We start from the raw sequence: 20,466 nt of genomic DNA, 5'->3' as shown, positions 1-20,466 counted from the left end.
GCATTGATCAATCAATGATGGTGTTAATTAGTTTAAAACACATATACAGCGAGATATTTGTGAGATTTAAACAGCTGTCTGTGCAAAAGAAACACTAAATGGCACAAAAATAAACTAAAAGTATGTGTGGATTGAAATATTTATAGAATAAAACCCTGATACATGCGAGTAAAATATTAAATATTCCTATCACACAAAATTGGCCAAACACAGTCTGCCATATACTAGGGTTTGACCTTGTCTTGTTTGACTTGCACAAAATGCTTTTGCCTGTAGTGAAGCATTTAATCTGCCAGAAATATAACAGCTTTATTAATAAATAGTAATTATAGTAGAGGCGCATCCTTTCTTGCCTTCCTTTCCAAAAAACAGATAGTTTTGTTTTTATTTGCGTAGGTTGTGAGATACCCATCTGCTGACAGCTCAAATGAGGTGAATAGAATTTTGTTTGTGGTGCACACAACATCGAAACATTATATATTTTAAAATTTAACAGCAATGTGTACCTTAAGAAGTAATGTCCCAACCCAAAGCCTTTGCTTTGCAAATGAAATGGACAACTGGAATGACAAATCATTCTTAACTGTTGGCCCTTTACTGACCCTTATGTACATATAAAACCATGAATAATGCCATTTCAATAGAGACCATATTAGGCATTTAAGACTAATGCCATTTAGATACAATGTATATAGTGTATGCCCAAGTGTTAGTGAATAACTTGAGAGATGGGTGATTCTGGTCTCAGGGTTCTAGTCACTAACAAGGGTTTTGTCACTTCCAAGTGTGTATTATATTGGCCTCACTATACTTTATTCTATATTTCAGAGGAGCATGCACAGAACGGTGGAATGATGGTGTCCACATTTCATCAGAGATGACTGTAACAGGAGCAGAGTTATTAGGGCATAAAGTATTCCCACATTTTCTTACACTAAAATGAGCTATTACATTATTTTTTTTTCAGCAAAACTGGAGTCATTTCCCCAATTCCTTTCAGCTCAGTCAGAAATAACACAACTTGAAATGTCACATTACTTATTTATTGAAGCAAAAGACGTTGTGATTTTACCTGCCATGTTTTTTTGCCCTCCGGTTTGGTACGCGGATATATTAAAGTTTTTGACTACTGGGCCTGTGCCATTTTTTTTTTTTTCAGTTTTTGCAGTCCCAGCAGAATATGTAAGTGCCCTCACTAATGGCTTTTCCTTGAACTCCAAGTGGTGGAACAAGACTCCTGCAATGCAAATATAAATGTTAGTATCCAGAGGAATAGCATAATGCTCCACATAGAGCCAGGCAATCTTGCAAATACAGGGTGTTATCCAAAATTCAAAGCACCTATGAAAATGTATACACATTTGCAGGATGTAATTTTATTTTTTAATCTTCCGAGCGCTTCTTCGGGTGCCTCTGTGGATACATTGATCATCAAGGAAATAATCACCTTGTGGGCATGACAGGGACAGAGTGACAGGTTGGGGGATGGGATGAAGGGAGAGCTTGTTTTCTGTGGTGGGTGGGTGGTGAGAGAGGGAGGGAAGGAGGGAGGGAAGAGGTGTAGATGGAGGCAGAGGAGGGGGAGTGGGGTGGTGTTACAGACCTAAGCAGGTGTGACAGTTCTGAAAGCTTTCATGGGGAAAAAAAGGTTTCTCTGGCCTTGTAGCGATGCTAAACTGAGCGTGACCCTCAGACTGAACCCAGCTATCTCTCGCTTGCTTTCTTGACTAAACCGCCCAAGAGCAGGAAAACCCTCCAATGACAGTGTGACACTAAAGGATTTAAGCTTACAAATTTCTATTCTCCTTTCATTTATTTCTTCACCACTTTCATTTTCTATTTACTGTTGTTGACTTACTGTAGTCTATGGGATGAAAGCCTTTTACTTCAACCTGAATATCCTCCATTTCATGCCTCTTCTGATGAGATGGTTTCCACCGTGATCACATTTATTCCATTTATATCCCTCTGTATTTGTTTATGTGTCAGGCGTCTGACCAGAAAATTTGAGTGTGCTTAGGGACGTTTGCAGCCATGCTAGGGACTGAAATGTCTCAACAATTTCTGGATGAATTGCCATGACATTTTATACAGAGATTAATGGTTTCTAGAGGAAGAATCCCAACAATACGATTTCATGGGAGAGTGTATAAATAGAACGCCACTTTTAACTACATTTCACATGTCATGTTTACTCTTAATACTCTGTCACCTGACTTCTGAAGCACTTGCTCTGAGTGTCTATTATTGCTGTGGTGTAAAATGACAGACACATCAAAATGAGTTAAGAAATTTGTCTTTTATTAATACTCCATTTGGTGATACTAGGCTGTTCCTGAATGTTACTATAAGAATGACACATTGGGTTTTGCAACAAGATCTCAAACCTAAATGACAGAATAGACTGTATGTCAAAATGAGCGTTACGCGGTGGATCGTTCTCAAAATAGCACACACGTCTTTATACACACATACGGTTTGCGGTTGTAAAAAAGGCTGTAGTTCCTGTGAATTTAGGCTACGAAACCACTGACCTAGGTTTAGGCGTTATAAAAGACAGTTTAAACAGTAAATAAATGTGTGTAAATGCCGGAAGTGAAGTAGTTTCGAGGGTGACATGAGCCATGTAAAAAACATAAGTTACGTTAAAAAACTTGATTCACAAATCATGAGATCTTACATAAAAACGTTAGACGTTACATAAAAAGTAATTTACTTTTGTTTTCACATAGGAATGAACCCTGTTCTCCTGGGTGGAAGTCAGCCGTTTGTTCTAAAATTCTCCAATCCTTTAGTTTATACCAGCAAAAAGGTGTATGTTTTACCCATCAGACTCAGCTGTACTTGGTGTTTAACAATTACTCAAAAATGTAAGCATGCAGGCTAAACTAAGCTAGTGAAGATGCATGTCTTTTGATTGGCCCCCTCAGACTAAGTCTTGGTCCCCCCCATGTGCAACCTTATTCAGAAAGTCCTGGAACAACCCCTGTTAACATAGTAAACATAAAACCTGCAACATCAGCATTTGAGCATTGTCATTGGGACCATGTTAGCATGCTGACATTAGCATTTAGTTTAAAGCACCAGCCTGCCTAAGTACAGCCTCACTGAGCCACAAGCATGACTCTTAGTCTTGTTATACTGCAGTTTGTAAAAATTGCAGACAAGCCTGCCATAAGGAGCTGCTAAGATTTTTATTAGTTTGACTTTTAGTGGAGTTTCAGAGTCCCATGATGCTCTAAATGCTGTTTCGCAGACTCCTGCCCGAACAAGGATAAAACTCCAGGGGAGCACTGAATCCTTGCCATTTTTTTAGCCTTCGGGGCATGAAAAATGGTCAGATGCAAAGATCTGGAATGGTGGCGGCTTATATAAGCCTAACCCCAGTGTTTACCCCTGTCCATCTGCCCCTGTTTACCCCAGACTGTGGCTCTGTATGTTAGGGGACAGGGGAAGTCCACACAAGCAGAAGGCACGAGCGCGAGCTATCGGATTGGAACCCCTCCACCTGCCAAGAGAAGTAACTCTTCCTTTTATGAGCCAATTGAAATTCAGCTCACAGGCTATCCATTCTGTCAATGACAAGAGGAGTCAGGACAACCTTGCAACCCCCAACACTAATAACACTGTAACGGTCAGAGATAGATCAAGCTGAACGCTGATAGTTAGAGTGGGTCTTCGGCCTCCCATAAGTGTTTATTGCAGACAATTTTTGCCTTCATTTGTTTTGAGCAGATGCATTCCTGGGTACAGCTGCGGTCGATTGTAATGGTTTTCACTCCGGCAGCGGACTGACAAATGACCTGCAGTTTTTGCTGTTTGTTCAAAGAGCATCTGCCTGCACATAATGCATGCTACTGTATCTGCTTAAAGACCAAATTAACAAAGAATGGCCTTGCTTTGCATGCCTTAGGCCAGCTCTAACCTCTGACCTTTTGCGCTCCACTCAATGGTGTGATAGGTTCATTACAACCATCTGTATAGGAGGAATCAATCCTTTAGAGTCTGTGCCAGACATTCTCCTCACTGCTCCTTTCACTCGCACATAAGTGTTTTTGAATCAATAGAAGTGGAGAGGAAAATGGGTTATTAGACAATGAACAGGCTTCTTCTGATGGACCCAGTTTCATCAGCAGCAGTTTCAGGGACGCACTCTTTGTTATGATCGAGTCCACCACTAAGGGACAGTAGAGAGCCTGGAATGGAAGTTCCACATCTTCAGGGCACACTGTCTCTGAAATGATATTAGCAAATTAAACACAGAAGACATGTCATCAACTATCGTTATCCTATTCACATCAATTAATATACACTTGATATGAAAATATATTATATTGCAGTACATAATGACTCAATACATATTAGATTTGGAATATGATCCTAGTCTATAATTTTGTTACTGTTCACAGATGTATGGCATTTTATTGTCTATGTATGGCTTTAAACTAACTGTTTTTTCTTTTCTTTCTTTCTTTCTTTCTTTCTTTCTTTCTATCTATCTATCTATCTATCTATCTATCTATGTTCCTGTGATGATTCGCAAATAAAAAAGAAACTATAATCAAAGTTAGGGTACTTGTGGTGACACAGTTAGTCAGACAACATTTACGCTGCAATAACTGCTCCCAGGAGTTTTTAAATAACCAAGATGACTCATACAAGAAAATAAAGGGATGAAAACGACCATAGAAAAATGGAACCTGTAAGCTATTGCATTAATTCTAGAAAACACTAAACATCATATGAAAGATTTTACTGCCTAAAGTAACACCAAATTACCATATATGTTAAGTGATCAGTGATATGACGTGGGCGTATACATATGATCATGATTATGAACATAAAAATGTCTGTTGTATATGCTAACATGGAGTATGGAGTAAACATTCATTCATTCATTATCGTTACGTGTTTATCCTCACTCGGGATGTGGGGGGCTGGAGCCGATCCCAGCTGACATTTGGTGAGAGGCGAGGTTCACCCTGGACAGGTCTCCAGACTATCACAGGGCTGACACATAGAGACAGACAATTACGCTCTCATTCACTCCTACGGGCAATTTAGAGTCACCAATTAAACCTAAGTGCGTGTTTTTGGGCTGTGGGGGAAGCCGGAGTACCCGGAGAGAACCCACGCTGACACGGGGAGAACATGCAAACTCCACACAGAAGAGCCGCAGGCGGGAGTTGAACCGGCGACCCTCTTGCTGTGAGGTGAGAGTGCTAACCATATATTTATTGAATTAACAGAAAACATGCGTTATTGTGGTATATATCCTTATAAAGATAAGAAATTACCTATATGCGGATAGAACATTTTGCCCATATCGCCCAGCCCTATATGGTCATTAATCAAGGCTCCACACCTTAGTAATATGTTCCTATATGAGTTTCTCAGAGGGACCCAGTAGTAGGGCACCCCAATACCTTCTAGTAGTCTAGACATTTTTATTCCAACACCAGCACATTGTACAGTGGGCACACCCATACCAGTACTGAAAATCTGATAGTGGGATTATCGCTGCTGGAGGCGACGCGCATCAACACAGCACACAGTAGGCGGCGTCAGTCCGGAGAACTACGTCCTTCTGAGCTCACTTCCGCCGGCTTGAGTAGGGTCTCTTTTCTACCCATCTCTCCCCTGCTTTTGTTCTCCCATTCCCATCCAGTCGGTGCTGCTGAAAAGAAGGGACCAGTCAGCTGGGAAGCCACACAGACTGAGAGTAGCGGACCCGTCTGTCGCAGAAACGCACGGAAGCCACATGCAAAGCGCCGTCTGCACAGAGGATACGCGGCACTCCGTAGTTACATAACTGGACTACTTTTTTCTATTATTGTTGGGGGTTTTTTCACGCTTTTTTTGCTGCGCCGAAGTGACTCCCCATCGTTTTAACTCAAAATGGAGAACGACGAGAAATATCTCCCCGAGCTGCTGGCGGAGAAGGACAGCCTGGACTCGTCTTTTACACACGCCATGAAACTTTTAAACGCAGGTAAAGTCCTTTTTATATTGTGTTAATTTTGTCTTTGACAATGGGGTTTGTGTTTGAGTTGAAGAGAGGGCGCCATACCGCTCGTGAACGCATCCAAATAAACACACACCTCCACGCTGAGGCTGCCATGTGTTTAGCGGACGGGACGTGGAGTGCCCTATTATTAACTGCCTTTAATAGTGAATAGGTGATACATGTGGCGGTTAATTAAAAAGGTAATGACTTGTGTCTGAGACTGTAAATTGCCTAAAACTATTACAACACTACAGAGAGACCCGTTTCACATTTTCATTAAATCCTCTAATGCCTCCTCGTGCAGCTGCGACGCGTCGAACCTGTTTATCTCCCAGTAACATAACAGTCGAAATTGGAAAAAATTAATAAATTCCGGCTTTTTTCCACGAAAAAACAAAACAAACCGGTATATGTTGTCCCTGTCGTGCCCCTGTTGCTCTCATTGTCTGACAGGTGAGTTGCGCAGAATCCTATTAATGTGCGCCAGTATCCGTGACGGGGTCACCTCGCTACTTTGACGCCGAGAGGCGGCCTCGCAGCGGCGGCAGAGACCTTCAAGTCCCGCTGTCTGTCTGCCGGCCCGGCACGCTGCTGAAGTGTCCTTGAGCAATAAGCTGCAGCCTCGGCAGCTCCAGGGCTGCTGTGCTGGAGAGGCAGGAAAATAAAAAACTGCCTCAGGTATTAGTTATTTCACTGTAGTCGACCGCTAGCTCGGAAAAAAATCTTACCATTAGGATTTTCTGTACATTTCGAAAAGAACGGCACTATAAGAATGACATAGGGCTGGGCGATATATCGATATAAAAGATATACCGATATATTTTTAAATGCGATTTTTAAATATGCAATATGTAGACCATAACGCATATATCGATATAGTTAAAATTTGCAATTTTATTTAATTTTTTTTTTTATTTAAATGTGTACTTTATGGAGCTTAGATTTTTTTTTTTATAAAAGGTACTCCCGTTATTATACAGTAATGATGTTCACTTAAATGGTTTCAATAAAACTACATATGAAATGTCATATTTGACTTTGACTGAACATTTGCTCTCACTTTGTGATAATAATACAGGGATATATATCGTTTATTGATATTCAGCCTAAATATATCGGGATATGACTTTTGGTCCATATCGCCCAGCCCTAGAATGACATCTGAGTTAATAAGCAAAAATAATGAAGTGATACTGTGATTTAAATCACCAGAATGTACCATTGTATAGCCATAAAGTCACTACTGAGTACCAAACATTTTTACAGGACCATTACAGTGATGCTATTGGAAATGAAAATACAAAAAGCATCATTAGGGCACTGTGAGCTAGCTATTGAGTGCTATAGATCAACTGAAGGGACTCGTTAAGTGATTATTGCCCATGTGCTCTCCCAGAGATTTTAAAGTGATTTTTCTCCAAGCTGGTTCTTATATGCTGCTCTAGTCAAGAGTCTCCGGTACCTCTGATGATTGTTAAGCTTTGTCTAACAGGATGTGCATAATCTAGTCTACAATCTCTGAAATTGAAAGTGAGAATGATCCAGAAAGACATTTTGTGCTGTGGGTTTCAACGGTTTGACGTCTTCTGAGGCTCCCCAGATCTGCAGCTGGTAGACTGTGGTGTAGCTGACATGTTTGCACATCTTAGGCTCAGGAGTTGTCATGGCCAGGAGTGAGGAGGTGGTTTGAGATGAGGTGCTGTGATGTTGCTTGCTATGGGTGCTGCTTGAGACTTGGCGCTGTGCCACATGGGAGAGGTGACAGAAGGTGCAGGGAAGAGCTGAGAATCTGCACGTTTTCCAGCTGTGTTTTGAATTTGTGCTAGGGTTTAAGATTATTTATTATACTGACGATAATGTTATTGATTATTTTTTTAGTGTGGAAAATGTCAAATAGTGAAAAATGTCCATAAAGCCAATGGTGATGTCTTCACATGTCTTATTCTGTGTGATCAGCAGTCCAAACCCCAGAGATATTCTGTTTCCGATGATGAAAGTAGCACATTCTGGCATTGAAGAAGCTGCAAGCAGAAATTGTTTGGAGTTTAACTTGAAAAAGGGCTGTAATGATTATTTGATTATCAAAGCACTTGCCAGTAAATAGATTAATTAACAGATTCAGCTCTATTCAGGATGTTGATAAGATTGCTAAAAGGTGCTAAATTAAACAGATCACACATACTCTTTCATCATCTTGGATTCATCTGGAAGCACTGTTGTTTGAGTGATTGTCAGTCAAAAGATGACACGTTGTTTCAGTTAAAACGAGGCAAAATCTGATAGAAAAATGCATCTTCTTTATGTTTGGGATGCATAGAATTGCAGTTGAAATAACTGCCAAGTGTGTCTGAAAATTGTTAATATTTAATGCCAAGTTTGAACCTAGACACGGAGCTTTCTAATCTCTAAATCAATGCTTACTTAGTAATGTAAGTGCACATAAATCCTTATAACTGAGATGTACTTTGCCACTTTGAATCCTGTTTGATTGTGAGAACACTTTGCCTGAAACCATACCTCTCCCCTTCTAGAAATTGATAGAATCCAGAAAGACGACACTAAAAAGGAGGCAGAAGCATACCTGGACCTTTTCACAACAAAGAACATCAAACTTAAGGAACGTGTGCTCATACCTGTCAAACAGTACCCGAAGGTGAGCTTTCTTTGCCCCTGTCTTCTTTCTTCTTCCTCTGTCCTTTTTTTGTATTTCACTGTGAACCCCTCTTGATTTAATTTATCCTGTAGCTGGGTTTCAATTACACAAAGCCACGGGGTTACTTGGGAGTCTCAAATTACTCTTCTTAACCTTGATCTCTGAGCACCAGAGTATAATTACAGCCGATACTGGCATGTTTTAAAATATCATTAAAAGGATCAGAATGTTAATATTACTATGGGTAGGATAGCTCAGTGGATTTCATACTGTGTGCAGAAGATTGGTTCTTCTGCCAATGTTTCCTTTCAGAGTGAGTCTTACTTTACTTTATCATGTAACCTCAGGTGTATTCATTCATACCAGTACAATCTATACCTGGCTCACACATTGGCTACATCGATTATAGGATGATGGTTTATGATGTTGCAGAGTGTGTGTGAGGGTATAAACTGTCCTATAAATCTCACAGAACACACTGCTAGTTGCACAATGGCTTCATTTGCATGTATTTCCATCAGTCTGAGTCATCTACATTGATATGGTGGCTGTCTAAAAGCCTGCTGTGTGACTTTTTTGGATTAGTCTTTTTGATGCTTTTAGACACGACTTTAACAAGAATAAGACGTATGGATGGAGCACCATCTGGAGCATCAGATCAATATGATGTAGGAGTCTGGTCTGTGGGGTAAGACAGCCTTCTGATCTCCAGAAGCCTGTATCAGTTTGCCAGACTTAGTTTTAGTCGGTACATCAATCCGCATTGCCAAAGCTAATGAGTGGTTGCACATTGCGAAAGCTACTTTCCCAGCTCCAGGAGGAATTGCTTCCATGGGAGAAAGTCTTTGCTAAATGTGTTTGACAATGACAGCTAATTGTAGGGCACATATACATGCAGTCATTATTTAGTTTGATCAAAGAGGTAAAGAACGCAGGTTTTGATCGGAATTTAGTCCCAGATCAGTGCTTGGATGATTGTAGTAAGTGACAGGGTACCAGCCCTCGGGGGCTCATATCGACCTTCTCTGGTAAATCTACTACTTAAGGCTGCAGTATGTGCAACAAGACCCCTGACAGTGATTGCTGCTTTACTCTCTTGGTATTAAACTCGCCTCGGCTTTGATTGTCAGGCTAATTTTCTTCTGCTTTGTTTTGCCATTAGTTCAATTTCGTGGGGAAGATTTTGGGACCTCAGGGCAACACAATCAAACGTCTGCAGGAAGAGACCGGAGCCAAGATCTCTGTGCTGGGCAAAGGATCCATGAGAGACAAATCCAAGGTAATATACTCTCACATCCACACACACACACACACACACACACACATCTGGTGTTAGACACCTGTGAAAAGGGTACCTGAAGCCATAACACATCTGGCCTGTACTTGAGAGGGATGTCAGGCAGCGAGCCCAGATGGCGTCGACTGGCAGGATAGCTCGGGTGAGCGTAAATGCAAAGCCAAGGGCATTGACGCACTGCACATCTGTTCCAAGAATCTTCAGGATATCCTGCTAAGCCTGTTATCTACCACTTTGATGCAATTATTAAGTGATATAAAAGAAGGGAATACCACGCCTATGCTTGCTGCCCTCTGAGGCGGATGAAATGCGATTACGTCTTGCATAATTCATTTCATTTTCGAGTTAGCCGCGTGCTCTCTTTGACCCCTGACACTTTTGTGATGCTGCCCTTGTCTCAGGAGGAGGGGCTGAGGAAAGGCGGGGAACCCAAGTACGCCCACTTGTCTATGGAGCTGCACGTGTTCATCGAGGTGTTTGCCCCCGTGCCAGAGGCCTACCTGCGCATGGCACACGCCATGGAGGAGGTCAAGAAGTTCCTGTTTCCCGTGAGTCCCACTTTGCTGGGTTTTTTTGCCGTGTTTGTGTCTTATTCTCTATTGACTTGTCTTTGTGCTCGCTCCGAGAACTCCCTCTAACAATTACTTTTATGCCATTAATGAACCTGAAAATTGCGTATGTAATTCATCATTTAGCCCTGAAAATGTCAACAATATTGACAAACACTCAACATGATTTAACCAACGCTTAATAAGTGATGTCTTCAGATTTATCCGACAAAGCGGTACCATCATAAATATATAAATCAAAGCCGACCATAGTTTGTAACAGCAACTGACAAAAATAGTTGAGTCAGTATTAGATCTGTTTTATTTTCTGTACCTTAACTTATTATTATTATTATTATTATTATTATACTGGCCTTATTATTATTATTATTATTATTATTATTACTATTATTATGTATTATATGTCATATTATTTTATTTATTATATTATTTTATTTAATTTATAATTATTTTATTTATTTTAATTTTATATTGTTACTATTTATTATTACATATTATATTTTATATTAAATATTGTACTAGCTTCATCGATCCACCTCAAGTCCAACCTGAAAACGGCACATTAATTATTAAGAAAATGAAGGTTAAATGAAGTTAAATGAAGCATCGTCTTTACATTTACTTCCTTGTCAACCTGCACCATTGTTGGTGCCTTCAAAACAGCATTATAAAGGGTAACAAATACAATATAATTTGAAGAAATAAATACAACTTTAACTTCAAATATGTGACAATAAATGTTAATTTGTTGATTTATCGATACATATTGACACTAAGTAATTTAAAAGATTTCAATATAAATTTTCTGATACAAGTAACCTGCTGCGCTTTACTACTCTCTTGTCTCAGAGTTGCCACACACACAAACACACACACACACACACACACACACACCGCTACAGTCATTCTTCCTTTCTCTGCTGTTGTCATGTTAAAGGCTTGTTATGTTCCTTTAATATAAATCTAAAATTCTAAAAGTCCACAATGTTGTGACAATTTTTCCCCATGGTATTGCAGATTGTATCATACTATATTTTTCAAGGCATTCTACTGAAGAAATTCCAGCTTCATGACACTCATCAACTAACAAAAGGTTCTACTTATAAAAAGGTGCTATATGAATACTGTAAAACTATCAAAGTGACCCCGCGACCCGGCCCCGGATAAGCGGCCGAGAATGGATGGATGGATGGATGGATGGATGGATGGATGGATGGATGGATGGATGGATGGATGGATATCAAAATGATCAATGCACACAGCCCGTATGCAGAACCCGTGCCTTTAGATAAGCTGTTAGGATGTGGTGAGACAGAGAGCGCAGATGTGACAGACACAGAAACGGATCAATCACAACAGACCGGGCTTTCTCAGGAGGCGATGAAACAAAGCGTTTCAGACAGGAAGTGAAAACAGCTTTATTCAGACAGACAGTATGAGAAAAATATGTGCTTTTCGATCATTAAAGCATGCAAACATTTTCTAGTAGAAACCCAAAATGCAGCTATGAACCTGAAAATATGCACAACATGTCTCCTTTATTGACTTGAAAACTAAACCTCACAAATTGAATTCTCAGTATCGAAATAATCTCCCATATATTTTCATGACTGAGAGAGAAATCAACGAAAATGTTGAAAATTGCCCGTTATGATTATCCGAAGCGGATGCTTTCAAATGGCTTGTTTTGTCTAGTCAACAACCTAAACGTTGGAACTGATTGAATCACTATCAAATAGTACAAAGAAAAACACTAAATTGTTCCAATTGAGAAGCTGAAATTGGGAGGGAAAGGGTTGCACGGAAAAAGTTTTAGAAAGCCTGCAGAAAGCGTTGTTGGGTAATTGACTGATGGTGTGCCTTTCAGAAAGGTGGAGCGGGTCGCAGCTTGTAACTTACAAACAAAGCAGCACTTACTAAGAAAGCAATGCAACGTAAAGCAATCACCTCAAGACGAAGAGCTGGGTCCCTTTCCCTGCGTTGGCTGGGTTACTCCTGTCTGCCTATCACTGTGTCTTTACCCAAATCTCATTCTTCAGGGAGTGAGGAGAATCAGCTTGGAGATGTACGGCTCCCAGACAGATATGTGGTAGAATTCACCCAGCGCAGCCTACGCTTGCTTTATTAGTTTTGTGCTGAGAGATTCTTGAGCACGGGCCAACCCAGTCTGCTGTCGAGCCCGGCTGAAGGCCACAGTGCTCTAACAATGGCTCAGGCCAATAGATGCCCACATTTTTTAATTAGTGTGCAGGGGATGAATGGGCTGATGAACCAGTTGTGATGTTGCTGCTGGCGTGCTATGTAAAAAGCCGTCCCCTGCAGAACCTGTCGTTACAATTTAAGGCAATAATCTGTCAGGCTTGACGGCCTTCATTTGGAACCGGGCCATATTTTAATAAACGCCTCAGGTTCTCACAAAATAGGTGGATGTGATTTGTTGGTGAGATGTTTTATGTATTACCTGTACACCTCCTCAGGTATTCGACAAGGCTTTGACTCTTTTGTTCTTCCTCACCTTTTTTATATATCTGCTAAGCTTCACGTCTGCCAATGTAAATGTTAAAGCAGAGCCTTGATGTTGTGTAACGGGCTTGCCGATCCTTTTATTTCTACACTTTATTTTTTTATTCTCTATAGAATCTGATGTCTAAAGAAAGTTGATTAATTTAAACACCTTGACAGGTAAAGAAGTGTCACTTCGCCGGCTCGTTAGATGCAGCTGCAGTCACACCGCTCCTCGCCTGAGATGAATTTGTAATCAGTCAAGTGTCTTGTGTTTGCTTGCTTTTGCCGCAGATAAATTGAAAGCTGCCTTCTGCATCACATATTCTAGTATCCCCCCCCCCCTTTCCCTTTTCACCATCATTAGAGCTCCCATTCCACAGACTGATTTATGAAAAAGAATTGATTGAGTCACAGTGCAGCTCTCGCGATTGCTCCGAAGTCGGAGGATTGTGTTGCTGGATTTGTGCTGCTCAGACGGGCAGCTTCACTAATCCATCCCGACTTATTGTTTTTTGCGGATGAATTAAGGTAACCGTCGATGCACACCAGACTCGTCAAGAAGTGCAGGGAGAAGTGATTTCCATTTTGTGCATGACAGAGAGGCGCAGGAAGGCAGGGAGTGTGGATGGATGCTTTCCAACTTCCCACGTCCACGACCCCCCCGCCCCCTTCTCTTTAACACTCTGAGTCACTGGCACCGAGACTTTCTCTTCCACTCGCTCTGTTAGCCATTAGGGGGATGCTGTGTTGTGAGCAGCTCTGTAATTGTGTTTTGCTCTTTTTATTCATCACTCGTTCTTCAACACTGCATCCCTTCTCTTCTGTCCTCTCTCTCTCTCTCTTTTTGCTTTTCATTTGCGCTACTTCTGTTTTCCCATGTCATGTGCTCTTGTTTCTCAACCTCTCTTTTCATTTTCTTCCTCTGTGTGTGTGTGTGTGTCTGTGTGTGTGTGTGTGTGTGTGTGTAGGATATGATGGATGATATCTGCCAAGAGCAGTTCATGGAGATGAGCTACCTGAACGGAGGCCAGGAGCATGGAGCCAGGGGCCGAGGGGGCCCTCCGGTCAGGGGCCGCGGAGTACCTCCTGGCGGAGTACACAGGTGTGGACATGCACGCACACACGCAGGGTTTCTCATATAGCAGCTGCTAGGTCACTGAAGAAATACAAAGACATTGTTGTCCGTTCACTATCATATCCTTTTGTCTCTGAAAATGCTGAGCAAGGCTTGAAGCAGCATTATATTTACTCTTTTTTGTGTGTAATTGTGTAGTTTGGGTGTACTTATGCAGAGGAAGCATTTTTGAGATACACAAGATACTTTTGACTTGCCGAGAATACAGTGCACACTGATACGAGAAACAACTTCAGCTGTCAGTTGAAGGAATATCACGGAATCTCAATCGATGGCCAGTCACACATTTTTTCCCCAGATGCTCCCTAAGCCTTGTCAGTCCATGTTTATTTTCTTTGTAAAAATATCCTACAGTATAAACGTATAAACAGATTTTTCATATTATTGTAAAATAGTGGATACATGTATATTATACAAAACAAACACTAAAAAAACAAAAACTGTGCCTTTTAACATGCTGTCAGGGCTTTTTGTGATGTCACAACTTTACCATGTAAAGGTAGAAAGTCCTGTTACAGTCATTCACCAGCTGCAATGACGGTGCAGACACACCCAGAAACGCATACCAGTCATAGCAGACTGGGCTTTTTCAGAAAGTGGAGCTTAAAGAGACAGACAGAGGGTGGATACAGGTATATTCAGATAGAGAAAATGAATACTTTTTATTGAACATGAAAGCATGTAAACATCTTCTAATAAAAACCCAAAATTCAAGTATGAACCTGAAAATGCGGAAAATATGTCTGTCTTGATTTTGGCAAACACACTTATTTTCTTTCTTGCTAGATAAGATGAAAGGATTAGAAGCTCAATACTTCTCACATGTCTATATGGTAAATAATGCTGGAGACAGTAGGTGGTAAGCTTAGCATAAAGACTGAAAATGTGGCAACAGCTGGCCTGGTCTCCATCTAAAGGGAACAAAGACCACCTGCCAGCATCTTAAAAGCTCAGCAATTAACACGTTATTTAAAGAAACGAGATGTAACAGATTTTGTTACCTTTGCAAAGAGCTAAAGCTAATTGGGGAAGCTTTATATTTTGCTTATGAAAATGAAAATGGTATTGATCTTGTCATGGAAGTCTTGGCAAGAAGAAGAAGCAGACTATTAACTCTGTGTTCTCTCTGTTCTCTAGGGGTCGGGGTATGCCCCCTCGTGGTGCTCCCGCCAGGGGAGGTGTGGCTCGAGGCGGCCCAGCCAGAGGTGGCGCAGTGAGGGGTGTCCCAGGAGGCCGAGGGGGACCCCCAGCAGCACCTGCCAGGGGAGCCTCGGCACCCCGCGCCAGGCCCCCAGCCGCCGGACCCCCCCAGAGGATGGCACACCCACCCCCCCACCAGCACACCCCTGCTGCAGCTGCTGAGGGCTACGATGACTATGTGAGTACAGGAAGTGATGGGGGGCCCTTTTAACTTATCCGTTTAGTTTTTGTATCTGGATGTCCTCAGCACAGTTATAAAAACGATATAAATATTGATAAGACCTATGAGGAATAAGTAGTGTTACAGCCAAAAGATGAGTTTTCTTGACGAGATGTGATTTCGTCAGGGCTGACGTAGTTAAATGTGACCTCTCCATCACCTCTCAATGAGATTGTTCTTGGCACTCCGAGCACTGAGTCGCTCGTCCAACACAGAAATAAGAGATTACGGATGTCGGAGACATAAGGGGAGCATGTCTGCTTTAGTACAAGTGTAGTACTTTAGGGACATCTTGACATTCATGATTCATGAACAAGCATCTCCCTAAATTCTCACTCTGTTTCTCTGTTTCCTTCCCTCTCCAGGGCTACGATGAGAGCTACACAGACACGGCCTACGAGTCATACGACAGCTATTACAGTCAGCCGCAGGCGTGAGTGAATCAGACGTCTCTTTGGTTTTCACCTGCTTCTCACAAAGTGCACACGCATTGCCTAGATTCTAGTTTTTCACTCAAAAGGATTTGAGAGCAGCAGAAACACTTTTTAGCCACTCTGCACAATTTCAGCGCTGGTGGTACTTCATGTCTCATGGTTTGGATGGCGGTGTTATTTAGGAGAAGCAGCCGGGACTAAGATGTTCCATGCTAGAGAGCCAAGCTTTGATCTTATTCATGGAAGCCAATTATAATTCCCCTAGACATTACAGTCAGCAGCTACTTGATGTTTTTCAAAGATTAAAAGTGATTTTTCTTCTTCTCTCGCTCTGTTTTTGACCATCAGAGAGCCAGAATACTATGACTACGGACACGGAGAGAGCACAGAGTCCTACGAGTCATATGGTGAGGCAAAACTTTATTCACTGTCAACACAGATGACCTAATTTATACTGTTGGAAAGTTGCTTATGATAAAAAGTGTGCATATTAATGACCAAAAGCAATGGAAAAACAGTTTTAAATTCCTGTTGTGTGCAATCTATTCCCGCGGTGGTTTGAATACAGTTTTAATTTATAGATCAACTCATTTTAGAGCCTGAGCGATATATCCATCTGCTTATATTTTATATCATATGTCAGTATCTATCAGTGTATATGTTTTATGACATCATCCATTTGAAAACAATGCTTGGAGTGATTTAAGAAATTGTGTCATATTGCTAAGAGTTTGAACTTATTTAATTTTTATCTATTCTTTATTCAAATAGTCAGTAATTGACCATTAATTATTTATTTAGCTATATATTACATTTTTTTCCTTTTGTTTCTCAGTTGCATGCGTCTGTAACAATGATAGATATTTATATGAGTGCATAATCGCCATAGTAGAGATTAATTTTACCTCAAGAATTCACCCCATCATATATCGGTGAAATTTTTTGCCTCTAAATCCGTATGGGTATCAAAAATACTATTAGTCTGTTAGCAGTAGTTGAACTGTTGGAGCAGGACTTATGAACTTTATGGATCAGTAGCCAAAATCACTGTTAGATTTTAAAGTTAAAGCCACAGACGAGTAGCTTTAAAGGTGCCCTGTTTTACTTTTAATTGGCGATGTGCTGTTCTGGTATTGGTTTCATGTTATTCCAACATGATTGTTCAATCTCAAAGACACACACAATGTGTTGGGGAAATGATAAACACAAGTAGTTTGAATCTATATTCAGGGTTTGTACGGGTGCTTGAAATCCTTGAAATGCTTGAATTTAAATGTTGTATTTTCAAGGTTTAAAAAGTGCTTGGATTTTGGATAAAGTGCTTGTAAATGCTTGAAATTCTTACTGTATTTCTCTTGCAATCTGACTACATCCATCTATAGACTATAGATAATCACATGTTCAATGTAAAAAATAATGAGTAGCCTATCTGAAATGAAGACCGTTCCTCCTAAAAGTGTAATACCATCGCTGTTGTTATGGTTCAGTGAAATCTCCCCCTTTTAGTATGTAAGTACTCATCAAAAACATGCAATTTGCAACAGGTGTAAGATACTGGAAAAGCTTGAAAATTTACCTTGAAAGTCCTTGAAAAATGCTTGAACTTTTTCTGCTAAAGTGTACGAACCCTGTATATTAAATTCTAAATGTGCTTTTTCTGTGTGTGTTCTTCCAGGCCAGGATGACTGGAACGGGACCCAGCGAACAGCTACAGGGAAGGCCCCTCCCCCCTCCAGAGGTGCCAAGACGCCTTACCGGGAGCACCCATACCGACAGTACTGAAGCGGACTCACCACCCTTAACGTGTCGCCCTGACTACCGCCTGTCTACCACGGCAGCTCTCGCTTTAAGCAGCCCGACAAAAGTAATTGTCCGTTTTGTCTTTGGTTTGGTCTTTTCCTACACTGGACTTTATACGAGAGAGCAAATTGGGAACTGAAAATCGGACCTGGTTTTTGAGATTTGACCGCGAACTCCCTCCCCCACCCCTTTGTCGCACCAACCAACCACCTAACCAACCAGCCACCAATCCCTCCAACCAACCAACCAACCATCAACCAACCAACCAAAGCGGCTTTTAGATGGGTTAGAGAGGAGAAGTTGGCATCCTCTTTTTGTTCTTTTTCATTTGAATTTTTTATTTATTTTGCTGTATTTTTTTCTCTGACCCTTTTAACCCCCCTCTGGCTTTTTTTGCATTGTTGATCTTTAATTTTTTTTAACTGTTTGGGAGTAGTCATTTCTAGTGGAATTAGTGGCTCATTATCCACGTGTCTAATGAATCCATTTTAATTGTTTTTAAATACAAAGAATCTGTCGAGGGTCAGTTGCAGATTCCCATTTAGGCTACATTTCAAAATTCTGTTAATATAGCCGAATAAAAGACCTTTTAAACTTTCAATTATGTAATATAGAAACAAAAAAATCAATCCTAAATTATGTGAAGGTTAAAGAATCAATGTTAATGGAATCAGTGCAATTCATTCTTGATGATGGTTTGTTTTTAAATAGTTCTAAAACGTTGTCCATTTAGACTTAGGCAGCAATATTTGTCATTGTACTTAGAGTTTTGAAATATAGCCCTAATAGACACTGTTGAGATGGACTGTCCTCATATCCTCAATTTGTTATACATGTTAAAAATTAATTTTAAGACTCTGAAGACAAAATGTTTGTTTAACGAGAACACAGCTGAAAGATGGCTTCGTGTTCTGCTAAAAACAGTTCAGGTCTTCATTTTGTGATCTGATTCTCTATAAACTGCATGCACAAAGTACACAAAGAAGGATTGGGACAAAAATCTCCACATGGGTCTTCTCTTTCTACAGAGAAGGGATCCTGCAGCTCAATCCGAACTCTTGTACATATTTTAAAACATCCTAACTGTACTTATTCTGCCACTAGTATCTGTACCCTCTCCATAAAATGCATTATGCTACATGTGTAAGCTTGCCTAAATAGGTTACTAAATCTGTCCAAAAGATGTTTTGCAGCAGTTTGTCAATAAAGCTTAGTTTGTTTTTTATGAAACTTAACTTGCTTTATTTGTTTCCTGTCCTAGTAAAATTCTGAAATGGCCTTTTTTAAACAACCTTCAGCAGTCAGATGTAGGTGTTTTCATTTGTTTCTCATTCAAAACCGCATTTTAAATCTAAATGAATGTATTGACGTCTGAAGACTTTAACCCTACTAAATGATGTCTTGATTGATTATCAAAAGAGCACAACTTATTCTTTCTCTCTCTTTCTATACTTTTTAAAAAGGACCCAGAGGTAAGACCTCTAAAATAACCTGGATAGCTTCCTAATGTGTATAGAGTTCTAAAGCATTGAATGCCTGGGTATGTATAAGACTTTTTCAATCCTCTTACCTGTGGTCGTAATCGTTAATGAGAATTGCTTTTATAGCTGAAAATTAACTGAATTCAAACCACCATTCAGGTCTAGGCTTCTTTGTCATGAATGACGCTGGCGCGATGGCTACTTTAGTACAGAGTAATGGCAGTGCAATGGAGAGGATGGTTATAACCTAGAGAACTCCACTGTAAAGGTAACCTAACCCTAAATGTTTAATTTCGTAGTGTGTTTATCTATTGACATAAACTTGCTGTAAATGCGTACACTTTCTTAAAATATTATTACAGCCATGGCAACAAAAAAGAATCGACTCAAAAGTAAGAAAAACGTAACTTCCAATATCATACAGTAGTGGATTTTATGTACCAAAATAACTGTTCTGTGTACTAACAAAATCTATTAGAATAGTGTTAATGCAACTCTTGCTAAAATGAACAAAGCCAAATCTATGTCAATATCTTCTGTACAGTTGAGCTGCTGTTACTTTTTTTATTTGCTGTGTAAAAGTTGCTTACTGTAATATTTAAAAGGTTCTGCCTGTACAAAGTAAATCCAAAAAAGAAAGCTTGAGTTGCATGAGCATATCTTCTCCTGTAGACATTGCATGATCTGTCTCAAGTTTCTCCCAGTGTTTTTAGACAGGGTATTGATTTGGGGTTTGTCCTTCCTTCAGGCACAGCTATCGGTCACTGAGTGCCCGGAGACTGACAGTCTGCTGAGGGGAGACCATGCAAACCTCAGGTTGGTCCGCCGCCGACGCCACCTCCGCACTTCTTTCCATTTTACCGAACCATGCTGCTGGTTTTTGCATGCTTTAGCACATTAACGTACAGCCTGCATCATTTTTTTCCCCACTTTCCATACAGCGAGTCTTAAAGATTGATTTTTCTACCTTCCAGGCAACCATTAGTGTCCGTTCATGTTTGAACAATATGAAACAACTTGCATAGACTTGAAACTTGCATAAAATGCGTAATCCATCACAGAGAACAAATCCAGCTTATTTATTTATTTATTTATTTAAACCTTAATTGCTTTTGTAGCAAGCGGAGCTCATTTTTAAATATTTTCCTGTTGCCACTTCCATGGA

At 40.4% G+C, this 20,466-nt stretch overlaps 1 protein-coding gene across 1 annotated transcript; it reads left to right on the top strand.

Moving 5' to 3' along the window:
- The first annotated feature begins 5,445 nt into the window (after positions 1 to 5,445).
- khdrbs1b (KH domain containing, RNA binding, signal transduction associated 1b) lies at positions 5,446 to 19,050 on the top strand. The gene is made up of 9 exons (XM_059350048.1): positions 5,446 to 5,992; positions 8,539 to 8,660; positions 9,823 to 9,939; positions 10,359 to 10,505; positions 14,000 to 14,133; positions 15,304 to 15,544; positions 15,952 to 16,019; positions 16,369 to 16,427; positions 17,696 to 19,050. The coding sequence occupies exons 1-9, from the start codon at positions 5,899 to 5,901 to the stop codon at positions 17,800 to 17,802; spliced, it is 1,089 nt and encodes a 362-aa protein (XP_059206031.1). The 5' UTR covers positions 5,446 to 5,898; the 3' UTR covers positions 17,803 to 19,050.
- The last annotated feature ends 1,416 nt before the right edge of the window (positions 19,051 to 20,466 follow it).

The sequence above is a fragment of the Centropristis striata genome, chromosome 14 (assembly GCF_030273125.1).
Source record: "Centropristis striata isolate RG_2023a ecotype Rhode Island chromosome 14, C.striata_1.0, whole genome shotgun sequence".
Taxonomy (NCBI): domain Eukaryota; kingdom Metazoa; phylum Chordata; class Actinopteri; order Perciformes; family Serranidae; genus Centropristis; species Centropristis striata.
This window is presented reverse-complemented; position numbering and strand designations above follow the sequence as displayed.